Source organism: Grampus griseus, assembly GCF_964374135.1.
Source record: "Grampus griseus genome assembly, chromosome: 20".
Lineage (NCBI taxonomy): Eukaryota > Metazoa > Chordata > Mammalia > Artiodactyla > Delphinidae > Grampus > Grampus griseus.
The window spans coordinates 54217841-54235476 of record NC_139014.1 but is presented as its reverse complement, the minus strand read 5'-3'; the positions used below and the strand labels follow the sequence as shown (position 1 = coordinate 54235476).

The window sequence follows — 17636 nt, the reverse complement described above, 5'->3', positions numbered from 1 at the left end:
GGGGAAGTGGCAGGAGGTGGGAGGGGAGGGTGAGGGATGGGGTGGGGATGGAATGCTGAGGTAGAAGGCACAAAAAGGCACAGACAACTACCAGTCCAGGAGCAGTATTTCACCCATGCCCACTGCTCAGGTGTGGAGACATGCTTAGGAGGTCTGAGGTTGAATAGTAACAATTGCTAACATTTTACCTAGTGCCTACACGTGGCAGTAATCAATCTAGGTGCTGTACACACATTAACTCATTCTTCCCGTGAACCCTATCAGATAGGTACTATTATCACTCCATTTTGACTGATGGGGAAACTCAGACACTCAGAGGTGAGCCAACTTTGCCTAAAGTCACAGCTAGGCAGTGGTAGAGACTGTCTGAACCCGTCGGTTTGCTCTAGAGCGCTCCCAAACGCACGACAAATCAAGGGGTCACCCCAAGCGTCTGGGCTGGCCTGCTAGGTTGAGGTGGCGGAGGGATGGGACCCTTATATTGGTGGGTAAATAGCATCTAGAAGAAAGTCCTACGTCTTTCCAAGCCTGTGCCTTTCCTCTGGCGTAGACACTCGGGAGTCCAGTAATTTGCGAACCACCTACAGGACAAGTACCTTAGGCCCCTTCCCAGTAGATGGCGGCCCCTAAACCCACACAGTAATTCTGAAACCTCCACTGTCTCCGTCTTCCAGTGTTCCGCTGCGGTCGAGGAATTGCAGGAGGCGAACCTCCCTCCCGTCCAAAGGGCCGCCGGCTCCTACCTCGCCCCATCCGGGGGGTCGCGGGAAGTCCCCAGCCCGGAGGAGGGATGGGGAGGAGGCGGGGGTGGGCGGGGAGATGCGGCTCCCCAGGCTTCGGGCGCCGGGGGAGGAGCTGGCGCGGAGCAGCCACTGCCGGGGCGCAGAGGCGGGGCGCTCCCGCACAGCCTGTGCCCACAGCGGAAGGGAAGGCCGGGACCTAGGGGCGCTGGAGCCGGCGGGGACCCCGAGGGCGCGGGCGGCGGCAGGTGCGCGGCGCGGACTACAAGTCCCAGCATGCCCAGCAGCTCTGACCCAGCCCCCGCTGCCACTTAAAGGCTCCGGGAGCCTCAGCCGTCGGGTCGCCGCGGCTTTCGCTTTGCCGCCGCGGCTGGGCGGGAGGGAGAGGCGGGCTCGGCGGCCGGCGGGCTTGCGTCCTGGCTCCGGCAGCGTCGAGGGGCGCTTCTCGGCCAGCCCTCCCGGCTCAGGGATTCCCTTCCGAGGCGCCCGCGCCCCCGGGCTCCCCGCCTCGGCCACCCCGCGGCCCCGATGCCGAGGCATGGATAGAGCGGCGCTGCGCGCGGCGGCGATGGGAGAGAAGAAGGAGGGCGGCGGCGGGGGGGACGCGGCGGCCCCAGATGGGGGCGCCGGGGCCGCGGCCAGCCGGGCGCTGCAGCAGTGCGGGCAGCTCCAGAAGCTCATCGACATCTCCATCGGTAGCCTGCGCGGGCTGCGCACGAAGTGCGCCGTGTCCAACGACCTCACCCAGCAGGAGATACGGACCCTGGAGGTAAGGGGCCGCGGCGCCGGAGAAACGGGGGCCCGCGCTGGGTCTGAGGAGGCAGGAGTCGGCAGCCCGGGAAGCGCCCCAGCGCCTCCCTCGCTGCTCCAGGTCACTCCTTCCTCAGTTGCATCCTTGAGCCCGGTCACCTCCTTTGCGTCGGCCGGAGGACCCGGGACCAGCCCCTCACCTTGGGCGGGATTTGGGGGGAGGGGCGTAGTGGGACCTGGGAGGGAGGCTGGAGGAGCCCGCGGGCGGGATGGGCAGCGCACGGACATCCCCTGCCGCCCCCCCTTCGCCCCCACCCCATTTCTAGCTCGCTCGGCCGCAGAACTCATTCTCCCACTGAGTCACGTGCTGGACTTTTCCCTGGGTGACTAGCCCAGCAGCTGTGGGCCGGGGTGACTGGGTGGGAGCAGGTCCCCCTGAAGTGTGAGCGCAGGCCCGTCGTTCTCTGCCTTCCCCTCACGCCCCAGACTTTGTCTTGTTTCTTCCTTTGCTCTTCTCCAGGTTCTTGTCTGCCGCTTATCAGTGTTTGATGAAACTGCATTTTTGCCGTTCAGACGTTGGGTGCTTCTCTTTCGCACTGCCACAGCATTTCACTGCTCTACCCACTGACAACCCCCCGCCCCCCGCCCCCCCCCCGCTATTGGACTTTGGTTTAGGAACAATTATGCTGAGGACCAAAGGCTTTGATGGGAAGATGACACTATTTAAGGGGTTTTCTGGTGGAGACAGCCTCCAGTGTAAAGAAGAAATAAGATGCAGGCCCTACTGTCTCAAATGATAGCTGCGAAGTGCCGTATTAAAAGGATTTGAAAGAATCAACCAAAAGGGTTGTTGGGTTCTCAGAAGGGAGAGTCTCCCCCTCCCCCATACATAATAGAGGGAAACTAGTGCATTCCCAACTTGCTTTCGTCCAGAGTCTGGGAAGACTGTGAGATTCCAGGCACCACTTAGTAGCTGCTCTGCCTCTTTCCACCTTGCACTGACACATCTGGCCTGCTGCACATCTGGAGATGTTTTGTTTTATTAGAACCTTAACTCCTCGTCCTACACCCTCCACACCCTCTTACTGCTGATTGCCTCTGCTAGCAGTCATAGGGCCAGCGGGTGATTTGTGGCAGTCATTACAAGACCCAGTCCTCTGTGCACACCACAAGCCTGAATCCCTGTTTGATCCAAAATGCTCGAGAGTGACTTCTTTTTTATGAATTAATTTATTTTTGGCTGTGTTGGGTCCTCATTGCTGCGCGCGGGCTTTCTCTAGTTGTGGCGAGCGGGGGCTACCCTTCGGGCTTCGCAATGCAGTAGCTTCTCTTGTTGGGAAGCACGGGCTCTAGGCGCACGGGCTTCAGTAGTTGTGACTTAAGGGCTCTAGAGTGCAGGCTCAGTAGTTCTGACACACGGGCTTAGTTACTCTGAGGAATGTGGGATCTTCCTGGACCAGGTCTCGAACCCATGTCCCCTGCATTGGCAGGTGGATTCTTAGCCACTGCGCCATCAGGGAAGTCCCCTTGGGAGTGACTTCTGTCCTTCAGTTTTATTTTCTTAAAAGCTACAAAACCAGGGACACGGGAAGCATCTAATCAGCGCTGGCTGTTATTATTTTTGTTACAGTCGCTATAGCCGTTTCGACCAGGGTTCTACTTAAAAAACAAACCAACCAGCAACACCCTGTCCCCGCCCCCCCGCCCCAGTCCCTCCTGCATGCATGGTGCTGTTTTCCAAGTGGCGAGAGAAACTGGTTTCTTGAACATAGCCGGGTGTGTTTGCCCAGCTAAGTTCAGTTTTTAAACTGACACAATAGGGGACCTGTGTGGCTTCGTTCTGGGAGGAGGGGTCGTTGTCCGGCAGCATGTGTCTTGTTGGACGCTATGTTGTTGGGATGAGAGGACGTTCTCTGTTGGCCTCTCTTGGATTCTCCCCGCATCGCTCTGAATGGTTTGCAGATTGGACCCGGGAGAAAAAGTGCGGCTCTTTCTCTGGAAATGGCGCCTTGCCTTCTCTGTACCCTGCCTTCCAAAGTCTCTCATTTTTACCAAGGTGTGGCATCGGGACACTCCAGAGCATCGCCTTATTTAGGTCTCTGACCTGGTTTATCTGGTAGCCGCCCTTCTGAGTGTTTACTGGATGGTCGGCTCTGGCCACCAGAAACCCATCCAAAGGTCCAAAGGGGATTTGCAGTGGGAACGGGAACGAGTACCCAGCTCCCTGTCCTCTCCACTCTGCTGTAGGTTCAGGTCCACCCTACTCCCTGAAAAGGCAGGACCTGGGCTGTTTGGGGGAATGGGACTTTATACCCCCGGATCTAGTTCCCTAGGCCTCAGCCTCCTTCCTTGAACAGGGGGATTGGAGTGGGTCTCTGCGGGCTCTCGTGGCTCTAAATTCTGTGGTTAGGGAAGGGGCCTCAGTTGGGTTGAATCAGATGTTTGTTATGCACACCACTGTGTAAGAATATCCATGATTAAGAATTGTTCTAAAATCCAGTTTTACCAGACTGATAAAATAGGGGAAAGTTTATTACTCAAAGAATCCTGACCTTTGGGGCAGTGTGGCAGGCGGAAAGCCCATGGCTTGGAAATCTGGTCCTGGTTCTATCTGTCTGACCTTGGTCAAGTCCCATGACTTCTGAATCTCAGGCTTTCCCATCTGTAAAATGGGCATGAGTCTACTTAAACCCGCAACCTTGTCGTGAGTCTGTAAGTCCGCATGCTTTCTACCAAGAGATTCTGCCCGTGAACTTTCCTCCTGAGGGTCCAATGCGTTCACGCCACAGGCCACATTTAGGGGAAGGCACTTTGACACCTTGCTCTTATTTCCTAGAGGTGGGTGAGACAGGCCAGGAACCAATCCCAGCAGCCTGTGCTGAGGTCAGGCAGGGTCGTGGTGATGTCCATGCTGGCTTTCTTTCCTGTTCTGCAGGCTCCTCTCACATTCCAGGCCAGGGCCCCCAGAGACAGGACTTGCAACATTCGATTCCTGGCTTTTGAAGAAGGGGCTGACCGGAGGGCTTGGCTTATGCAAGCACGCTAGACTTACAGAATCTGAGGAGCCCCAGCCCACCCTGGTCCTCACTGAGTAAGCGCTCAGTGAGGTGCCTCGGGAAGTCCCAGACCTCCGGCCCCACTGCTGGTGCCTGACTGTAGGTCGGATGATGTCTGGGGGTCAGCGTGTCCGGCTGCCCCTCCCTCCTCCACGCAGTGGTCCAGCTTGGATCCAAAAGAGTGGAAGGAGCCAGGGTGTAATGTCTGCCTCCCACCTGCCGGTCAGTGTGCTGGACCCTTCTCAGTCTCCGAAGATTTGCTGGAAATCCACCAACCTTCATCACATGTGTATTTTTTTCTCTCGACATGGGAAGCGGAGGGGGATAAAATCTGAGCCCAGGGTCTGAATCTGTAAACAGAAGTTGGGAGGCCACTGCATCCCAGCAGAACCTGCTGCCCTATCTCCATCAGGCCCTGAGAACTCCACCGAGGCAAGGTGGAATGTTCTCGTTCCCCAGATGTGCTCACACAGGGATACCCGGCTGGCCTCACAGCTGGGCCTGGAGCCCCACGCCAGTTCATTCCCTCATTTGCGCATCCTCTTGGGGCCGAGTCTGTGCCGGGCAGTGGGGAGATAGTGGTGCCTCACGAAGATGCACGTTTTGTGGGCCCTGTAACTTTGCCTTATCCTGCCAGCCTCCTGGTACTTTCCAGAGACAGGCCTTGCCACACCGAGTCTTCCCGTCTGGTGCTCTTATGGAGAAAAGTCCCTCCTAAGCAAGCTGGCCTAGAGAAAGGGGTCCCCAAAGGGCCTCGACCTTTGCTCAGCTCTGCTGTGGCAGAGGTCAGAGCCCTGTGGTGTGGAGGGCCTGAGCTCTCCCTGTGGTGCTCTCCCCTGCCCCTCGGAGCACCTGGATGGTGGAAGTGCTGGGAAAGGAGAGGGGTGCCATGGGTCCTCACAGAGCAAGTACTCGGGGCGTGCGTGGACGTGCATTCACTCAACAAACCTGCAGTTATTACTGATTTGCCTGATGAGCTGCTCACTGCCACCACCCTGGCAAGGATTCTGAGGTAGGTAGGATGCTTTCCCGGTGTTTGGAGATGCTTTCAGTCCAATGGGGGAGGCAGACAGGCGAACAGTAGTGACTCCAGTACCATGGCCTGCTGAGAGCGGTTTGGAATTGGGAATATGACCGGACGGTTGTCCAGTCCAACTCCTGCTTTTCTGGGAAATACTCCCAGAGTCTTGCTGGCGACTTGTCCCACATCACACGCCCCTGGCAGAAATGAGAGTGAAGCCTGGGTTCCCTCTCCCCACCCAGCCCCTGCCTCGGAGTGGGGCTTGTCTCTGCTTTTGCTCTACCCCGTAGTTTTAACCTCCTGCTGAAGGCTTTCACTCCAGCTGTCCCCGGAGGGAGCCAGAGCTGGGGCACTGTTTCCCTTGGTGTCTGCTTTCGCCTTGGCAATTTTTTTCCTGGTGAAACTTGCCACCGGCGATCCTCGGAGGCAGTCTGGAGAGGGACCTGTAGTTCCCAAGACTGGGGAGGCCTGCGGGGCGCTGGAGGGAGGCCTTATCAGATCTGCAGCCCAGGTTAGCCTGAGTGCCAGGAGGCCTCTGGTTTGCTGCCTGGGGACAGTGATGGGAATGCCTCCTTCCACGCCAGGTTAGCTCAAGATCCAGGAAAGCCGCATTCCCCACCGCAAGTATTCTGGACCTGCCTGGCCAGTGTGATCCCGAGAGGGACGGCGAAGACCCTGATCCTTGGTGGCAGTGTCTGCAGTGGTTGTGCTGGTGGTGGGAAGTAACAATACCTGTGGCCAAGTCTCTCTCGGCTATGCTTTTTAAAAAGGACATCCTTTCAGAATAGGCTGATTGGAATCTTTTTCTACATTCAGTTCAAAGGGAAAGCTGAGTAGAGGTGCATTCGGGGTCACGGGAAGGCCCTTCGAGCATAGCGAGGGCAGACGTGGAACGAGGAACCCTCTCGGTCGCCTGTTCTGTGCTAGGCTTTTGGCATATGTTCCCCATTTAACCCTCACATGGACCCTGTGAGGTTTTCTCCCCATTCTGCGGTTAAGGACATTGCGGCTCAGAGGGATTGAGAGACTGAGTTAGTAGATGGTGCAACCTGCGTTGACTGGTCTTCGGTACTCATGTTCTGAACTTCGCAACAGCTTCTAGAAACCATAGTGGAGGGGACGGTTTCTGTTCAGGGTTGTGACGGCTGAGCCCAAGGAAGTGGCCGGTAACAAAAAGGGCTGGCCCAGGGCCACTTGGTGGGTTAGTTCTAGATGACCGGGCCTTCTGGTGGCCACGCCAGGCTGTGCAGCCTCTGAGCTCGGGCTGGGGGCCGCTTCCCTAAAGTGCAGGCCAGCACATCCTCAAAGATGGGTCCCTGTCGGCGAACTGTGATGCAATCGCTCTGTGTTGGTCTCATTCTGAGAAATGAGAAGCTGTCTAGAGATCATCTTACTCATAATTGTTTTAATGGATACCTGCCTTATCGTCTATGCGTAATTCCTCTGGTAAGCACTACATTCTTTAACTTTCCAGTTGTATTAAAATATCTTAAAAGACACGTAATGATATGTGCTCACTATTAAAAAGAAAATTCAGTTGAATAAAAATAAAAACCCCCCATAATGCCACCTCTCAGAGTTAATTCTTGTTAACATTTGGCTATATAAATTCTTCTAGTGTTTTTATCCTCTGCATTTGCATACAAATGTGGATGGATGGGGACTTCCCTGGCGGTCTAGTGGATAAGACTCCATGCTCCCAATGCAGGGGAACCAGGTTCCATCCCTGGTCAGGGAACTAGATCCCACATGCACGCTGCAGCTAAGACGCGGCACGGCCAAATTAAAAAAAAAAAAAAAGTACGTGAATGTATTCGTGGAGCTCACCGTGCTCACTGCCTTGTAAACGTCTTCTGTCTGCACCAGTACCCACAGATATACAGCATCACTGGTCGTGGCTGCATCGTGTGGTCATATCATAAATTCATTGAACCTGTCCCCACTTGTCAGCCTTTCAGGGTGTTTCCATGTCTCGCTGTTATAAACCTTGCTGCAGTGAGTGCATGAGTGCATTCCTGGAAGTGGAATTTGCTGGGTCAAAGTGTATTAACACATTTAACAGCAGCCCTATTCTTTGAAATCTTTAGGGCCTGATATGTTTCCCCCACCCCGCTCCCCAGCAGGACTGCCAGGATTTTCAAAATGGCAGCCTATGCGTTTAGCCCTTTGCCACTGGATCTGTGTCCACCTTGAGGGCGAGGTGTGTGAACAGGAGACAGGACGTGGGCCCCGTGGCTGCGGTTCTGGGTTCTTGGTCAAGGATTATGGATTCTAGTTCTGTGGTTACCCGTGGCAAGGGGCGGGGGGGCCTGCACTGACCATTTAGAAAAGGGATATTTCCTTACTCCCATGCAGCAAAGCAGGGGCTGGATGTCAGGGCTCTGTGTCCGGGGACTGGTCACTTCTGGGCAGTGCACAGCCATATGGTGAAGTTTTCATCACCTGAGGCTCATGAAAGGCATCTCAGTGAACTGTAAGCTCGGATTCATCACCGACCACAAAATAGTGATCAGAGCGCTATTTGGGGTGCCTTGGCTTTGGGGTTGATTTAACAGAGTCATGGGTTCCTAAGGTAAGTGGGCTACTAAGGTCTTGGAATTCTCATCTGGTCCAGCCCTCTCATCCGCAGGTGAGGAAACAGCGCCCAAAGGGGAAGTGACTTGCCAGGAACACATATTAGGTTATGAACCTGAACAAAACAAAGAGTGGAGGAGAGACAGGTGCTTATAAAGGAGCCCTGAGTGGGGAGTCATGCCCTGGAGTGAGACATTATACCACCTTGACCAACGGCAAAACGGCAGGCTGCTATCCCACTCTCCTATGTTGGGGGCAGGGGGAGGGGGTCCTCAGCCTCAAGACGTTTCCTGCAGGAGGAAGCAAATGGGTTTGTTTTCCCAGCCCCATCTCAGTGTCTTAGGGACCCTGGGGACTGGAGAGATTCTTGGGGAGCAGTCTGGGGTGTCCAGTGGGTGGGGCCTTTTTTGAAAGCCAGCTTGCCCAGTGGGCTGGCTCAGCCCAGGTGGCCTGTCGGAGTCTTTGAACCTGACCTGACTGTACCTACAAGGGCTTCTCATCCTTCCAGTGAAAGATCCTCTGGGACTTGGGTGGGTGAACATTTTCTCCTATAAGGTTGGGTTTATGTCCTAAATTTGTGCCGATTTTACATTCGATACCATGATATTATACAGTGTTTACCATTTTGCTTCCAGAATATACAGCCTTTTGATCCAATGTCTTTGTGCCCATATGACATTCTCCCCTGTTCCAGACCCCAGGTGGGGATGCAGAGCCATACCCTGGGGACAGATGTTGGGATCAAAAACGCTTTGTCATTTATTCCCAGTTAACGATTGTTTCTCATCTGCATTGAAGAAGTTTTAATTCAAACTGCCGCCACATACAAAACCTATATATTTATATATATCTGTATTTCCCTGTCATCCTGGCCTTGGTGGGCAACTGTGTGCTTTAACTGGGCGGATTGCCTTTGAAAATAACGGAGCTGAAGTCATCCTGTTTGCTTGCCGTTTTTCTCCCCCCTTTCATTTTTCCACCTTCAGAATAATTGCAAGAATGAATTAAGAGTTGTGCTTAAAATTTAAAACACGGCCAAGGGAGAAAGCATAATGCATTATGTGGAATAGACCAGCCATGGTTAGGAAAAATAACTTTTCGTACAGCATAAACTGTAGACATGAATCTGCAATATATCGATCATGAGGGTTTTGCTTTCTGCAAAGCTGATGAGATAAGCTGCTTATAGAGTGGTGGAACTTTTCTTTGACAAGGCACCTGGAGGTATTGAGTCCCAGTTGAGCCAATTCATTTGGGTTGGGTTTTGTTATGGATTAGCAGAACCGGCTTCATTCATGGTATGCAGAGTTTTGCTGGCCAGAAAAAGAAAGTTACAGGTCGTATTTAAAAAGTGACCTGAGTGTTCTCATGCATGGGGCACGATCCCTTCCTCCCAGTCTGGGACCCTTGAAAGGGCTTGCAGCCTTTCTTATACTGTATTCTGCAAGATGCTCTTGTGAAAGAAAGCTTCAAGTAGCTGCGTCAGCTATTTTCCTCCTGGTGATTCCTGAAGATGAAGATTAGTGTTTTAAAGGCTCTGAGAAGTCCTGCAGCAAGGATTCCCAAACTTACTTGTCCAGGGCATCTTCTCTCCCCTGAACACAGTTAGGAAAACATGAACGGGGAAGAGACAAGAAATGGTAGGTGTAGTTTCAACTACTGTTTTTTTTATGATACTGAGGTTCCATTTGAGGTTCCAGTTAAAATTGGGTAGGTTGAGGAGAGGCTAGTGACCCCATACACTTATCTAGCTGTGCAAAGTTGCCTTTTGTCAAGGGAGGTATTTTCCAAAGGGAAACAGATTGTGTCCTGGGTACCACACTACCCACTTAGAGACAGATTTCACTTAATCCTCCCAACAAGATGAGGAAGACGTACCCAGAGAGGTTTATATGTCTGGAGTCCTCGAGTCCTACCTCTTCCTGGCCCCACTGGCCAGTTAGCCCGGTGCCAAGGGCACACTCACTCAGGGTCTGCCAGGAACCTCCTGACCCCAATGGTGGCAGCAAACAGTCCAGGAGAAATGCAAATGTCTGTGGGTGTGTTTGAGCCTGGGGCTGTGGAGGGCAGGGGAAGGGCTGGGCTGCAGGCGAGGAATGCTTTTTGAAACAAAAAAGGAAATACTGGCTCAGAATGGAAAGGAAAGGAAGCAACTTCCTGTTGCTGGTGCTGGCTTTTACAAGGAGGAGCTCTCTCTAGCTCCTTGGCCAGTGGAGGCCTGGACTGGCTGGGACCACTCCGGGTACACTAGACAGACACACGGCTCCCACACTGCTGCCCGAGGGCTCAGAAATAGGGGCTGGGTCCACCCCTTTTCATTTTCCCCAGGTAACTGATCAAATGGATGTGTGGTTTTCAAAATGAATATTTATACATGTTATTAAATAGATGTGTCGCGATACCTGACATTTCCCGAGAGCTTACTCCATGCCTGGCCCCCTTCTTACGAGTCTTATGTGACGTTTACTCCTTGCAACGACCTTGTGAGGAAGGTTCTACTGTTATTCCCATTTTACAGATGAAGAAACTGAGGGTGCAGAGAGGTTGAGTGACTTGCCCAGAGTCATACAGCCAAGGAAAGACTAAGCCGTGACTTGAGCCCAGACCGTTTTAATTACCCACGGGCACAGCCTGACTTGCATTTACAAACTCCTCATCCACCTAGAAAATCTGTTTGCACAGAATAATTTTTTTTAAAGACCCGGGGCTTTTGTCTGGCTCCAGAGGGCAAGTCCCAAAGCCTGCATCAGACCCTTGGTGATTCTTAGGTGAAATGCCTGCGTCTGAGTTTTCATCTTTAAAAAATACTTTATTATGGAAACGTTCAAACATGTACATTGTTGAGCCACAACTACTAAGCCTGCGCTCTAGAACCCACGAGCCACAACTACTGAAGCCCGTGCACCTAGAGCCCGTGCTCCGCAACAAGAGAAGCCACCGCAGTTAGAAGCCCGTGCACTGCAACGAAGAGTAGCCCCCGCTCGCCACAGCTAGAGAGAAAGCCCCTGCGCAGCAACGAAGACCCAATGCAGACAAAAATAAATAAAAATAAATTAAAAAAATTAAAAACTAAAAAGAATAAAATTTCCCCTGAAGCTTACTGTGGCGTCTGGCAGCCCACACATTACAGGAAGGTCATCTGGTTCTGTAAGCTGACACTCCTGCTGCACCGAAAGCTGTTCTCACGTGGCAGAGTCAGGGAATGTCCACGGCCTTGCTTATTCCCACAGCCCCGCCTGAGACCGACCCTACAGAGTCACATTGCGACAGGCCCGACTTCCAGGCCAGTCTTCTCCATATTCTAGTATCTCCTCTTCTACTTTTCTTTCTTTTTTTTTAATATAAATTTATTTATAATATTTGTTTATTTTTGTCTGCGTTGGGTCTTCGTTGCTGCGAGCGGGCCTTCTCTAGTTGTGGCGAGCAGGAGCTACTCTTTGCTGCGGAGCACGGGCTTTAGGTGCGTGGGCTTCAGTAGTTGTGGCATGCAGGCTCAGTAGTTGTGGCTCATGGGCTCTAGAGTGCAGGCTCAGTAGTTGTGACTCACTGGCTTAGTTGCTCCACGGCATGTGGGATTTTCCTGGACCAGGGCTTGGACCCGTGTCCCCTGCATTGGCAGGCAGATTCTTAACCACTGCACCACCAGGGAAGCGCCTCCTCTTCTACTTTTCCTTGTTGCTTTATCCACACGTCATGAGATGAGTGTATTTCAGCTAACACTTACTGAGCGCCACGGTGTGTGCGCCCTGGGAGGAGAGTCGGCGAGCACAGGCAGACCCTCTCTCCAAGGAGCTCCTGGCAAACCCTCATCTCTGCGATTCTGACCTAAAAATGAGGTCCAGTACCCACGAAGGGGCTTCCTTGCCCTTCATGGTTCTTCTCATGGTTCTGTTCAGTCCTCCTGAAGCCTGGTCTTGCCCGCCACTCTTAACATTTCTTTCTTCTGTGGTCTCTTGCCCCCAGCAGACGTGGTTTTCTTTGTTGCTTTCTGTTTGTTTCATTTTGTTTTGTTTGGGCTGTATTCTCCCAAGTGTTTCTCAGCGTGTTGCTTTTGGCCAGCTGCTTCAGATCTTTGAATTCGGCCTCTCAAACACAGTCATGATGTCATTATGGGAAAGGATGGTCTTGGGCACTTAGTAGGACATTGAGGGCTGCATCAGGACTTCAGGGTGTGCCTGGGCTCGGGGCGGGGGGGGGGGAGAAGGTCACAGTCACCTCCTGACTCCATTCCTTGCTAGCTCTGTGACCTGGGGCAAGTTCCATAGCTCTCTGAACCTCAGTTTTCTTGTTCGTTTAAAGGGGATAAGAATAGGTTTATTTTAGACTCTTGTAGGAGTTACTGAGATACGGAAAGTGTGCTGCATGGTACTTAGAAGGGATTCAGTATTTTTTTTAACCTCCTCTCACTTAGTATTATTCTAGAACACTTGTCCTTGTTTCTCTGTTATCTTCCTTTTGGCCCTTTTAATCGTTGCATGATATCTCATCCAGTGGGTATGCTGTAATTTGCCAAAACATTTCCCCTGTTATTGGACATTTTGGTTGTTTCCAGATTTCTGCTGTTATAAACAATGTGACTGGAGTCATCTTTGTACAGGCACCTCTTTATTTTTGTTCCTATTCTGAATTCATTTCCTTGGGATAATTCCCAGGAATGGAATTACCGGGTCAAAGAGCATGGGTATTTTTTGTGATGGGAGTTGCAAAACTGTCCTCCATTTTCTGTTTTTTTTTTTTAAAGATGTTGGGGGTAGGAGTTAATTAATTAATTAATTAATTATTGCTGTGTTGGGTCTTCGTTTCTGTGCGAGGGCTTTCTCTAGTTGTGGCAAGCGGGGGCCACTCTTCATCGCGGTGCACGGACCTCTCACTATCGCGGCCTCTCTTGTTGCGGAGCACGGGCTCCAGACGCGCAGGCTCAGTAGTTGTGGCTCACGGGCCTAGTTGCTCCGCGGCATGTGGGATCCTCCCAGACCAGGGCTCGAACCCGTGTCCCCTGCATTGGCAGGCAGATTCTCAGCCACTGCGCCAGCAGGGAAGCCCCATTTTCTGTTTTTTGAATGATCTCTTAAAATCTGTACTCCTGGTTGACTAGCTCATTTTTTTCTTGGTAATCCTTTTTGGTCTCTGTGCCTTTCCTCTCCTACCTGGCCATTTTTGGGGGGCCTTGTTAAATCCTTTCCCATCTTCCTTTTTTTAAAAAACATCTTTATTGAGTTATAATTGCCAAATAAAATTGTAAGACATTTAAAGTGTGCAAATCATTCTCCATCTTGAATATGCTATTTATTTCTATTTTCTGCCCATTCATTTATTGACTGTTTATTGAGCATGTACTGTGTGCCTGGTTTTAAGTACTGGGAAAAGAGCGGTGAAGAAGACCAAGCGGTTCCTTTAATGGAAAGAGAAAAATTAAAAAGCAACCAATAGATAGAGAAAAGTGGGCTGAGCAAAAGAACACTGCAAGTGGGTTAGTGCTGGGGTGGGGAGAAGGCCGCTGCTTTAGATCGGGTCGTCAGGAAAGCTTTCTTCCGAGAGAAGGTTTGAGCTGAGTCTTAAAAGATGAGAGGGCAGTAGTAGCCTTGTGAAAAGCCGGGTGAAGAGTATTCCAGGCAGAGGGACCAGCATGTACAAGAGCCCTGAGGCAGAAATGAACTTGTTGAAAGGAGGCCAGTATGCTGCCTGGAACACAGTGGGAAGTGGTGGTCCATGAGGGCTGTGGTCCTCCATGGCCTCAGGGAGGTTGCCTGGGGCTACGTCCCTCAAGTTGGGCCTCAAGAATTAATGCACTAATTCAACAAATAGTTGTTGCACCCCCCAGTTATGTGCCAGGCACTGTTGTGGGATATGAGAGTGAATGAGAAAGTCAGCTCAGTGGGGGCGTTTGTAGATGAGTGAACTCATGGAAGGCGCTGGTGAGGTGTGAATGGAGGCCCACCGTGCCGCCCGGCCAGCTCGTCTCTGCATCCTGAGATGTGCGGGGACTCGGAAAATATTTCTTGCTTTGAACCAAGCTGTGCTCTGCGCTGCCAGCCTTCACTGTGGCAACTGAAACTCAGTTGTCTGCTGTTAGGTCTGGCAGTCTCAGCCTGCCAGGGAAGGGGCCCCAAGAACTGAGGTTGCCAGCTCAGAAGTGGGGCTGCCGATATCAGGTATGAGTATCTAGGCACCCCTTATGGGAAACGAGCCTGCGGAGTACATGTGGGAAAGCCCCTGTTTACCATGCTGCCCTGCCCCAATCTTCCCTGAAGGGGGACTCTGATTTGTGACTCTCGTTGGAAATGTAGACTTGGGGACTTTGTGCTTGTCCTCATTTTCTTCTCTTAGGGTGGGGCAAAGAGAGGGGGTTCCCAAACTTTGGGACAGCCTATACACCTAGTGAGCTGTGACCATGTGGCAGTTCCAGGAAATGGACCTGGTGGAAGACGTTGGCTGCCATTTTGTTTGGAGGTGACTCATGAGGACAGGTCCTCTGATGCCATTGAATTGGGGCCAACTTTAACCAGGCTCAACCTGCTCCTTGGGCTCCTTTCATGTGAACTTGTGGCCAGATGGGGAGGGAAGGCTGGATCCTAGGAATATAATAACTCGGGCTCCCCACGCCCTCCTCTCCCAGTCACGGCGAATCTGAGATGGACTACGCCCAGTGTTTATAGGAGATTTCTCAGTTGGCTGCTTGGTAACGGCAACCTTATTCGCCCACTCCGGCTGGGGAAGTAAGGCCCAAGGTCACAGTAATCTGTGGAGCTGGGGTTCAGATCTAGACTCGTCTGATTTGACACTTGCGTTCATTTCATTGCATCCCCTCAGAAACCCGCTTGACCTTGGGTCTTGTCTGGAGCAGAGAGAGGTCAGCTTTCGTAACGCTCGGCATTTTGGAATAAATAACGCTATGTGGAAAAGGGTCTGAAAATCTCTCCATTTGCATGCCATTTGGACGGGATTACCTCAAAGTTGTAAAGAGGGCGAGATGACCACAGCATCAGAGTCCAGATTAGCAGGTGACCGTTTGCAGAGGTGGACGCTCCTGGTTGAGGAAGAAGATGGAGAGAAAAGCATCCTGGGTGGGGGGGGGGGGCAGGTTCAGAGCGAAGGCTCTTCCCCGATTCCATCTCAGAGAACTTGGCTTCTGTTTTGAAGCGCTCTGGTTAGAAAGGATAACGTAGTTGTTAGCACTGGGCAGCACTGGGGCCTGAGGGACAGGACATGCAGGCACGGTTGTCTTTTAAATGTTGGCGAATCTTAGGAGAAAGAAGGTGACGAGTCCCCGGGGAGATCCCCCAAGGTGGCCGTGACTCATCCTGGCCAAGGGGACTGAACAGAGCAAGGACGAATCCATCAGTGAATGGAAACTTGTCTTTTTAGGGGACTGGAAACCTTTTCTGTTGTGGTTGGCCTGGTGGTTTATGAGGAGAGGTGAGCATTTGAGACAGAGCGCTGGGCCACTCTTGCAGCTACATCTTTGACCATTTGAGAGTTTTAGGAAGTAGTTCTAAAAAAGAAAAAAGAAAAGAAAAGAAACCAAAAGCTAAAGACATCGTTACTTGCAATACCCGTGTGCAGCTGCCATGTGGGCTGTGAGTTGCCGTGTGATTAATGGAAACCGGCCCATTGGCACCAGTTCATTTGTGCCCTCCCCCACCTTTTGTGGCCCCTGAGCTGGAGGGGGGCTTCTGACTGTTCTCAGGAAAAGACTTAGGTGGCCTCAAATGACCAGACATTGTCTTGGGCATCTAACAGCTAAAACTAAACTTCCCCTCTGGCCCTGTTTGGTTTAAGCAGTTTCCTGGCCTGGCAGGATTTGTTTTCTTAGCACCTGTCTCGTCAAAGTTCCCATCCCACTCGTCACAGCAGACCGACCCCTGCCATCCTGTAGCTGCCAGAGGAGGCAGTCAGACACGCTGTTCCCCTGGGGAAATGGAGCCAAAGCGGCCCACTGGGGTGCCCTGTCTGGGCTCGCCGCTCCTGTCTTCTCTTCCCCATTTTGATCACAGGATGCATGCTTGGCCTTATTCTAGAAAGCTCTGCTGGTTCATGGGCTGCTTCTATTTGGAGGAAAGGCCAGGTGGGTGAGCTGCAGCCGGTAGTAGTAGGTAAGGGGACAGGTTCTGGTGCTTGATGACCTGGGTTCAAACACTGCTCCCTTCCTGGCTAAGCCTGTGTGTCTTTGGGCAGATTGCTTAACCCGTCTGAGCAACAGTTTTCTCATCTGTAAAATGGAGATTATAATAGAATTGTTTCATAGGAAGTGAGATGAGCCATGTAGAGCACAATGCCTGGCACAGAGTAAAAATCTTTTAATATATTCTATTACTGGTTTTTTCTTTCAACAAGTATTTAATTAGCATCCACTCTGAGTTGGACACCCACTGTGGGGTGGCCACTCTTCTAAACGGGGAAGTAACTGAACGAAATTGACAAAAATGTCAGCTCTGTGGAACCTGGGTTTTGGTGTTAAGAGGAGACGTTCAGACAATAAGTCAATGAGTGAAATATATTGTTTGTTAAGTGGTGAATGTGCTATGGAAAACAATGAAAGCAGGAAGAGGACCGAGACGAGGAGTGGTTTAATTTTAAATGAGGGGTCAGGATGGCTTTGCAGAAAAGGTAATGTTTGAGTAAAGATCTCAGCAGGGTGAGAGGGACTCCCTGGGGATGCATTTGGGGAAGGGTTTTGGAAACTGAGGTCCAAAAAATGCAGAGGTGGAGGGAGTTGCCTGCGGTGCTGGGGCCAGGTGAGGCCAAGAGGTGCCCCGGGTGAAACACCTAAGCGGTGCAGCCCTCAGGTGACCTTGAGCCAGGCATCTAGGAGCAACGGGGAAAGGGTGATGAGAACAGAAGGTTGTGAAAGGTACCAGGGCTACATGTGGGCTCCTCAACGGGCCCAGCCTCCGTCCAGTAGAATCCAAAGGGATTTTGGAACTCAACCCTCATTTCTTATTAAAAAATGGCATTCGGGGGTTGCTACTCACTCACCTGCTACCAAAAGCCCTGTCGCCGACTTACTGAAGGTGCTTCTGACCACATGGGTGGGTGGCGGGGCCCTGGCTGGGGCCCCCTGGGGCCCTGCCACCCATTAAGGACATCATCACGCAGGTGAGCTGCTTTCATTCATCTCACAGCATTTGCTGAGTAGCCGCGGTGGTGGATCACGTCCGTACGTCCTGGTATCACCTTGCTCATTTGTAACCCCAGGACGACAGCTACTCCTGGAGTCAGTCCATCCTTCAAGGGAGCTTTCTTAAGGCAATCATTCAGTAGAAGAGAACAGCAACATTTATGAGGGTATTTGCATCATCTGTAATACAGAAAAAAAAAGAAAAGAAAACAAGGTGTATTTGCGTTATCTGTAATACAGAAAAAAATGAAAATAAGGTAGATGTCCGGTGGCAAGGGGATGGTTAAACACACCGTGATGTGCAGCACACGATGGGTTGTTATACACACAGCCATTAATTATGAAGACTGGGTAGAAACATGACCATATTTATATTA

General features: G+C 51.8%; 1 protein-coding gene across 1 annotated transcript in view; it reads left to right on the top strand.

The window, feature by feature from the left end:
* Positions 1-1278: 1278 nt before the first annotated feature.
* The window catches only part of KSR1 (kinase suppressor of ras 1), a gene marked incomplete at its 5' end in the record, with an annotated part of 151324 nt that continues 134966 nt past the window's right edge, over positions 1279-17636 (top strand). Inside the window, 1 exon segment of the mRNA XM_082678709.1 lies at positions 1279-1509. Coding sequence (XP_082534835.1) covers positions 1279-1509 — 231 coding nt within the window.